General features: G+C 45.4%; 1 protein-coding gene across 1 annotated transcript; it reads left to right on the top strand.

Annotated features, from left to right (window-relative positions):
* The first annotated feature begins 4,580 nt into the window (after positions 1-4,580).
* LOC103972082 (probable pectate lyase 8) lies at positions 4,581-8,621 on the top strand. The gene is made up of 7 exons (XM_009386277.3): positions 4,581-4,784; positions 5,062-5,154; positions 5,752-5,817; positions 6,852-7,494; positions 7,571-7,674; positions 7,786-7,924; positions 8,008-8,621. The coding sequence occupies exons 1-7, from the start codon at positions 4,678-4,680 to the stop codon at positions 8,227-8,229; spliced, it is 1,374 nt and encodes a 457-aa protein (XP_009384552.2). The 5' UTR covers positions 4,581-4,677; the 3' UTR covers positions 8,230-8,621.
* Positions 8,622-9,817: the final 1,196 nt, after the last annotated feature.

The raw sequence follows: 9,817 nt of genomic DNA, 5'->3' as shown, positions 1-9,817 counted from the left end.
ATTGATCAACCATTAAATGATTCTTTGAATTCCTCGTTGTCTGTATATATATGAGGAGGGGAAGTGACATTGCGTTCACGTAAAGGCAGATGCTCTCTTTGGATGAGTTCGATTTCTGCACCACCAGCAACAGGCCGTGCATTAGGTTCCTCCTCCCATGAGTACCTTTCGTTTGCAAGACGAAAAAGAGGGCAATGAGACCACTCGGTGACTACTTCATTGCTCGTAGCCCGGAGATGCTCTCAGTACTACTTTTCCCACTCAATCTACCCCTCTCTCTCTCTCTCTCTCTCGCTAAATTGACAGATTGGGTTCCACCCGATCATTGCATGCATATTTATGAACGTACATTATCATAAACCTAAAAGCATATCTGTCGATCGTAATATGTGTCGACAGTGATAAAAGAAGAAGAATTTCCAATCCAATTAGTAAATGCAACAAGTCTTCGAGTAAATAGCACAAGTGTTTGTGGATAGGCCGCAGGCCGAAACATCTGTTGGTATCTTTCTTTCGTCGGGCCTAATAGAAAGCGATACTTCAAATGTCCAAACCCAATAGAAACGTAGACGATCGATGTAAATGAGAAAGATAAATTAATTAGTAGAGCAAATTAGATCAAGTGAAATTGTTCGGGCGATTTTCTAAAAATTGTTCTCTTTTTTTGGGTATTTCTCGGATTCTCATTTTAATCCTTTCCTCATGTGCTCTCATTTTTCTTTAATACCCTAAGTGTTTCTTGTCGTCGTTTAATTGCCACCATAAGGTCCCATCGCTTCCATCCTATTATGATGATCTCCTTCTCCTCCGTGAGACTCTATCACTTCCACCCTACTATGAGGCCCTATCACTTTTGCCTCAGAAGATCTTATTGCTTCCGTCCTCATATAGCCTCCTCTGTCCTATCACGAGGTCTCATTGCTTTCGCTCCGCTCACCATAAAGCCTCATCACTTCGACTATATTGCTTTTGCTCTACCTTGGTCACCTCCACTAATGGGCAATTAGGACATTAGAGAAAAAAATATATCGATTGAAAAAGGGGCATCATCCGAAAAGAAAAAAATTTTAAAAAAAAACGTTTTAGGATAATTGGGCAAAGTGTTTCATTACCAATATTTAAGAAAAAAACCAATATATATTAGGTCGTAACATCTTCTCTTAAGAGCCCAAGTTCGATGATGAACATGCATGCAATATATCAAGTAATTAAGCTGGTAATAGGTCGTTGTCATTTCTTATAAACCTGCTGTTTCTTCCATTAACACAAGCCATTACACTTCTTCTTGGCCTACAATAGGACAGAGGAAGCAGAAGGGAAAGAGAGTGTGTATGATGTAACTCTAATCTCATTACTCCTATATCAACAGCCTCTCAAGTGGCAAATCAAAGACTGACACAAACAGAGAGATCATATGGGACAAGATCCCTCCCACATTGATCTTGGACCAAGCACATGACAGCCCAGTGAGCCAAGGAGGACACTCTCAGCCACCTTTATCAACTTGCAGCTTTTCGACAAACACATTCCAGAGCCAAGAGTCTCCTGGATGCCTTAGAAGATACCTTTCCATCTGTATCAACTTGCAGGCCTCTCTTGCAGTCACCAGGCATATAAAACAGCATGAGGTACCAAAGCTTTTGGTTGATTCACTGCATGATGCCAAGAAGGAATCAGCAGCTGCCTTCGATGCCTAACTCTGCTCCAAATCCTTTGCCTGTGAAGGAGAAGTAATCTTGATCCGGTAGTGGAGTGTCATTTTGTGGCTGTCTGCCTCAAACTGGGTCAGACAACCTAATGGAAGGAATTGATACAATCTGAACCGGCTCTTTCTTCCAAGCACATCACTACTCAAGATGTCATATTCTTTATCTTCTCTGACACACAAGGTGCCTTTGGATCAATTGCACAGGCTACGCGTGGAGATGAAGTCAAGCTCATCACATGGGTTTCTAGTTTCTGATGCAAGTTAAGCTTTAGCCAGTTCTAGTTCATCAGAGTATAAGAGATGCGGATGGAATCAGCATTGAGAAGATCTAAAGCTGAGACAGCCCACTGGAGGAGCATGCCGATGTTAGCCACATGAACCGTGTTCTTCGGAGCAAATGGATCCATGTGCATGTCAAGCCACAACGAAACAGGTGGATGCTTGTGAGAGAGTGAACACAACCGTCGGCTGATAAAGAACTCGAACAAGGGAATCAATCCTAGCATACATGGGAAGAGAGAGAGAGAGAGATAGAGAGAGAAGGATCAAAAGCATGGCGTGAAGTTGTTGGCAGCTCGGTTGAGGTAGCATGGCAACGAAAAGGGGTCCGTACCATGTGGTGCGCAGAACAAGAGAAAGAGACTCGGCAGCGGCCTTCAGATTCTTTAAACGAAGTCCATCCGAGACGGATAAACAAAATCCAAAGGCATCCAACGAAGAAATCGGATGAAGAGAGGAGGAGAAAGGGGAGAGGAATTAAGTCGCCAGTTCTGGGCGTCAATCCGTTCTTCATGCTCGCCACCAAACCATGTGAGCTTGCATTATTCTAATCCTTCTGTGCGCGCGTCACTGAAAAGTGCTCCGAGATCACTTAGCTTCCACCAAACTCGCCTGTAATCAAGCATTTATTTGCCCCGCCAATCATGGCGAGAGTTGGTCGTAGCTACAGCTGAGAACCTTTAAACTCGGGACTGGGAGCAGTAACTGAAACTAGCTAGGAATAGAAGAACCATCACTGTGAAATGAGATGTCGTAGATGCTACGTGCGCTGCAGCAGTGTGAGCTAAAGCGATCGAGCACCCGACAGTAACACTGAATGCTGATTGAACAAGCAAAGGGAAGAATTCTCCACTAATCAATGATTACAGCGACATGAGCACCACCACCTTTTCCTTTTCCCCGGCATGCTTCCCTTTGCTTTTGTGTTCCCCGCAAAGGATTAGACTCGCCTACCTCGGGGTCTTCACTGTTTCAGGATGTGGCAAGCACACATTACAGGGTATCGGAGTCTGTCTTATTAGGGTCAGGCGGCAGATACAGCGAGGCACATCAAATTTTTGCCCAGTGATTGCATCTGAACGAAGACAGTGCTCTCCTCGTCCTCAGATCCGATCCATTGCATGACATGGATGAGAGAAACCTACCGGGCATTCCGTGCTGCTACGTACACGATGTTTGGTTCACGTTGCCACAAACAAATCTGGTATGACATATTCTGTCATCCGGCCCATGGTGTCATGCCATCTGGCACGTCGTTCCAAAACTAACATTATGCACCAAGCCACTTTGACATCCTGGTTCTGAATAAAACAGTCATCTACTATCCGTACCTCTACACATAACAACATGTACAGAAACTATCCTTAGGAATTGAGTTTTTAAATATTTACGTAAGGAGACACTGACAATCATTATCACATACGTTTATCAACAAACGATAATAGGTATAGAAATCACCCCCCCGAAATAGTGCAGGGAGTCGGGACTTTAAACATTTACTTACGGAAACACTGACGATCATTAACACATACGTACGTCAATGCATGATAATGAGTATAAAAGTCACCCTCAGAAACAACTATAAGGATGAGACCTTTAAACACATACGTATGGAGACATCGTATGGAAACACACGAAAACATATATAAAAACCACCCTCAAGAATAACGCTAGGGAGGTGGACACACATACTCACACCCTAACTCTACATAGTAAAACCCTTCTAACCTAAACGTCGGAGGGATCAAGTCGGGGATCTCTCTCCCGATTTCGACTTGTGTGCAGGTACCTAACAGAGAACTAAGGGAGAGATCTTCGGTCTTCGTCGGAGAGAACAAAGCCTACACCCCCTCAACCATACCTAGGGTTAATGCGCTCCAACTAAAATATTGTGCTGGTGATCTTGCACCCTTGGGATAGACCGTGGACACCTCGGTCACACCATAAAAGGTGCAAAACAAAATCGTTGCTCGACAATGTCTATGAGATGGAAGTGCTGTGCCTGTGACCTCTTGTCGTTGATCCATGAAGAGCCTTTGGCTCTGCTGCGCAAGTGGGTCAGATGTGTTGATTTAGAAGACAAATCGATTCGGCAGCTTACCCATTTTGTCGAACACCTTACTTGAACTCGCACTACACCCAACTTTAGTGGATCCTTTTTTCCTAATACCATTTTTTCTGTGTTTTTTAATGTATATATATACATAATAAAAATTATATAAACTAATTGAGTTCAACAAATCCCTTCCTGACGTGTCATGCTTTGAGAGGCGTGACTTGTTATCGAACATTATCTATAGACTAACTTCATAATGCGTTGAGGTTAGTTAATCGGAGACGTCGGTGCGGGAGACTCAACGGAGACGGAGGCGCGTGCTTGACACGTGATCACGAAGACCTCTCGCACGTGTCCCCGTCGGTGCCGCTCTTCGCCGTCAACGAAGCCGTTAGTAGCGGTTAGAGTTGCCGGTGATGGAATCATAACAAACACTTAACCGCGGTTAAGTTCGGCGTGGGGTAGTGGTAAAGCGCGGACGGCCAAACGCGCTATAAATGGCGGTTCCTTCCGCCTCATTTGGGTCTCTCTCCCACTTTTTATTTTGTACACTTCTCCCTCTTCGGCGCCGAGATTTTTAGCGAGTGGGTGTGGGAGAGCAGAAGAGAACTGAGAGAGAGGAGAAGCGGCGGCAATGGTGGAGGAATCTATGAGGTGGTCGCGGTTGCTGGTCCTGGGACTTTTGGTGCTAGTAGCCGGAGGCCTCGGGTGGTTGGGATGCGACTCGATCTCCACCTCGAGGTACATTACGTTTTCCTTTCCTTCTATGGATTGTATCTCTTCTTTTTCTAAAGAACATGGGCCGTGGGAGGAATCCGATGAAATGTGCCTGTGTTTTGGGAGGATGAGGGTTTTCTTGGTCTTTTTGGGGTCGATTAGAGGCAACGTACTTGGAGCAGGGGAGTCATCTTGGCTTCTTCCTGGATCCTCTGCTCTGAAACGAGTGCGGCCTCCAAATTCTTTCAGTAGCGTTCAAGATCCGCTCGAGCCAATTTTGATGGATCGTTTTCTCTTCTAGGGTTGGATTAATGGCGTCAGCTTCCGCGTCGGCGGCCGTGGCGAGGAGGAGTTTGAGAGCAACCGCGGCAGCCAACGAGTATACGACGGATAGGTCGGTGATGCAATACCCCTTCTTTTGTTTAATAGATCTGGGCCGTCGATGTGCCTGGGAAGAGCTATAAACCATCAGATCCGACGTTTGGACGCTCGATGTCGATGGATCCGATGGCTCTTTGGGCCTTAACCGCAATCTCCATCGAATCAAAGCCGTTGAAGCCGTTACTCTCGTTTTAGTTCCTTGCGCTCTTACTCCTTTCGCTTTCATTGACGAAAAGTAAAAGAAGAAAAGCGAAGGATTAATTCACTGAAAAATAAAAAGGCGTAATCAAACCAAATCCCCTTTCTGAGAAATTTGGTTGGTGGAGGACTCATCGCCGCAGAACACCTGTCAAATCGGGTAAAAGACGCGGGAGAAGCGCCTTCTCTCTCCATCAATCTCCCTCACCCCCTCTTTTTCTCTTCTCGAAATTTATTCCAAATGAAGCCCACCGACCGACCGCCTCGAGCGGTGTGGTTCTGCCCAGAGATCCGCGACGATCACCTCTTCCCAGATGCAAAGAATCGGCTGGCCTCTTTCATAGTTCGATATGTACACATAGGGTCAATTTGGTCATTTGGGCTCTGATGGCGTTTGCCCTCTTTTGAGCAGCTTTGGGCGAGAAGTGGTAGTGGGCGCGGTCGACGATCCGGAACTGGTTGCAAATGAGGTTCACATGTAAGTCCTTTTGATGGCACCTTTCCTTCAGATTTATTTTCTTATCATAAATCTAATAGTTTCAGCTGTATGCAAGTCATTTAGTATCATAAACCTTCTTTTCGGATCCCCAAAACCTACAAGATTAGGCGACTTTTTGTCCATGTTAAAATAATTGCAATCCAATTATTTCTACCGCTATATCCCCATTTATTGCCTTTATAGTTCTGATTAGACTTCTTACTTACTTGTACATAATTTGTAATGGTTAACTAATAATCTACGTCTTTATTGGGGGGATCTATTTTTTTTTCTCTAAGAAATTATGCATTGATCAAGCTCCAGTGCCAAAAACAAAAAGGTTCGGAGGTACTGCACCTCCAATGGGGTTGTCTGTTTTGATGTGATCCATCTGCCATACCAGTTATTAAATTGGGTTTCTCCTCGGATGCCGCTTGCATGCGACCTTTCTGAAAAGAAAAAATTTAAATTTGCTCCGTCTTTGACTACGTTGTCGCTTGTCCTCCATGAGCTCATGTGACCGGCGGCCATACTGTTGTGTAAAGAGACCACTGGCTGTGCGCCGAGTACAAAAAAGGGACTATCAGAGCAGTGCCAACGGAAGACCATTTCATTTATTGACTCGTCATCCCGATTCACGATCCCAGATATTAATGCCATTTACTACACCTACTGTCCTCCTGACCTCCACTTCTTGTACTTCTTCCTATTTTGCTCGTTGATTGACCACTTGCACCGCAGATAGATCTTGTACTCGTTAAACAGCATGGGTGTAACATGGCCTGCTCCGCTCATTCTCCTGCAATTGAAGACCTGATATGATGTTATGCCATCATTCATTGTTCACATATTTCCCGGCCAACCTCTTCTTTCGTATTTACTTCGGTCGGCACACATTTTGAGTCCCCATAAAGTGAAGACTAGTGGGCCCTATAGTAATCATTTGAAACTGCTAAACGTTGAGATTACCATCGAGCAAAGCTAATCTTTTTTTTTGCCGCTTCCTTTTGTTGTGTGTAATTATGTTGAAACAGGGCGATAAGCAACAGCACGGCTCGCCGGGCCCTCGGCTACTTGTCATGCGGGACGGGGAACCCCATCGACGACTGCTGGCGGTGCGACCCAGAATGGCACCTCCACCGCAAGCGGCTCGCGGACTGCGGGATCGGCTTCGGGCGCAACGCGATCGGCGGCCGCGACGGCCGCTATTACGTGGTGAGTGACCCGGGGGACGACGACCCCGTCAACCCTCGGTCGGGCACCCTCCGCCACGCGGTCATCCAGGACAAGCCCCTCTGGATCGTGTTCAAGCGCGACATGGTCATCACCCTCAAGCAGGAACTCATCATGAACAGCTTCAAGACCATCGACGGCCGCGGCGCCAACGTCCACATCGCAAACGGCGCCTGCATCACCATCCAGTTCGTCACCAACGTCATCATCCACGGTCTCCACATCCACGACTGTAAACCCACCGGGAACGCCATGGTCCGCAGCTCCCCCTCCCACTACGGCTGGAGGACGATGGCCGACGGCGACGGCGTGTCCATCTTCGGCGCCAGCCATATCTGGGTCGACCACAATTCTCTCTCCAACTGCGCCGATGGCCTCGTCGATGCCGTCATGGGATCCACCGCCATCACCATCTCCAACAATTACTTCACCCACCACAACGAGGTACACTCCTCAATCTGCTGTACTAGTTAGTACACGCAGTCTCCATCGCAGTAAAACCCGGGTCTACTTTACGCAGGTGATGCTCTTGGGCCACAGCGACTCCTATGTCAGGGACAAGGCCATGCAAGTCACCATTGCGTTCAACCACTTTGGCGAAGGTCTCATCCAGAGAATGCCCAGGTATATTTATGTACCTCATATATCTCTTTCTGCTTCTCCCAAATGAAGGACGGATCTGTTCTTCTGGAAGTTCCAAGTTGACCCATTGTCTTCGACTGCGGTAAAATACAGGTGCAGGCATGGGTATTTCCACGTGGTGAACAATGATTACACCCACTGGGAGATGTACGCCATTGGTGGAAGTGCCGACCCGACCATCAATAGCCAGGGTAACAGATACCTCGCTCCCACCAACCGATTTGCCAAGGAGGTAATGACATCCTTACTAGTCGCTCTGTCGATACCGCTCGCATTCCTTGACTGGACCTGTATATGATCGCTTGCGTTGAACAGGTGACCAAAAGGGTAGAAACGGACTCAAACGTGTGGAAGAGTTGGAACTGGAGATCCGAGGGCGACCTTCTGCTGAACGGTGCCTACTTCACCCCCTCCGGAGCCGGAGCCTCCGCGAGTTATGCCAAGGCCTCCAGCCTCGGAGCCAAGTCGTCGTCCATGGTTGGATCCATCACTTCCGACGCGGGCGCCCTCGGCTGCCGCAAGCGTTCGCAGTGCTGAAGCATCTCACCAAACACCGCAACAAGTCTTCTCTTTTAGAAGACAAAGAAAAAGGGAAAGAAACTCGCATTTGACAGTGTTGCACATTTTTCTTTTGTCTCACAGTCACTCAAGCCGCTTTACCCTTTCTCAACCTCCCCCTGCTTCCACTGTAACTCGGTCTGTGGAGTAGGCGGAAGCGTTGCTGAGTGTTTTGATTTTTCCTTTTCCTTTATTTTTTTTTTATTGCCAGTTTTCTCTACAGGGCTTTCTTTAGATCCGAATCTTCCTCCATTCCTTGGGATTGAGTAGACTATGGTCTTTATGTATTAGTCTTCTCCAATTTCCAAAGGTTGCATGATGTGTGTTGTCGTGGCTTGTTCGTAATAGATGCATGGTCATTCGCAGTGAAGGAAACAACTGACATTTGCTCGTCCAATTTCTTCGCTGTTCCGTCTTGAGATTTGCTTGTTTAACTTCTTCCCTCTCTTCCGTCTTTGGGTTGTCCAGGTAGTATTAATTATTATTCGGAACTTGGTTTAGCGATGTTATCCTTACACGGTTGTCCAGCAGCACGGCCGATTTCTCCCAGTCAAAAACTGTAAGCGAGCTACCACGAGAAGACGATGCCTTCTGATGGAACTGCGATTTCTGATCTCCTCATGGTGGCGAATCCAAACATTAATGCACGGGGATTTCCGAACCTTGAAAAAAATGTTTATTAATTAAAACAAAATCATGACTATATGAAAATTCTAAACTACAATATACGAAACCATTAGAAAACTCGATGGCTTATTTTCCTGATTGTCTAATTATGAATACCGATGTAATCAGGGCAGCGTCTTTTGAACCATTCTTAGTATGAAGTTATATATTCCTAGCGACATGTTTGGTAAACATGATATGCGTAACCAACGACAAAAGCAGTACACAGGTTTTATACTAGCCAAGCAACGAAAAAAACCTAAGACTAACGTCCGTATGCACATATTTCATGCACAACAGGAGACCAGTAAATAATTGGCATTGTTTAACTAAGACCAGTAAATAATTGCTATTTTATAGCAATCTGCTTAGCTCTAGCACTTCCAGAGGAAACATACATACATCAGGAAACTTACAGTCAAATGTTTTTAAGGAACACCACCGGTGGAAGCCCTGTGAGCAAGGGCTGTGTGCACGTGCATTGTAAAAACCGGATTGCATCAGACAAAAAAGACGCATGATGAAACACTCAAGGGAGAAAAAAGTCGCATCAGAAGACATGCATCATTTGTAATCTGATGCACTTAGTTTTTAACTAATGTAGGACTACTTTTAATCTTCTTTTTCATTTCTCCTCATAAATATTTTCCTTGTGTAGCTCATCTCCTTCTTTTTAAAAAAAAATTACGAATAGGCTGTAATATCACATACCAGATGACAATATATGAATTTTAACTGTATTACGTAGATTTATCTATAATAACTTCAAATTATCTAAGTCGTAATCAAATATCTTATAGTTAACTTTACTAAATAAACCTTACATGCTCCCCTGTAACATTTCCGTCTTTATTATGCTCTAATCTGTTTTCTACATTTTGACTCATCTAATAATATAAGA

Source organism: Musa acuminata, chromosome BXJ1-11, assembly GCF_036884655.1.
Source record: "Musa acuminata AAA Group cultivar baxijiao chromosome BXJ1-11, Cavendish_Baxijiao_AAA, whole genome shotgun sequence".
NCBI lineage: Eukaryota > Viridiplantae > Streptophyta > Magnoliopsida > Zingiberales > Musaceae > Musa > Musa acuminata.
Note: the sequence above shows the minus strand (reverse complement) of the source record. Positions and strands in the feature narration are given on the sequence as shown.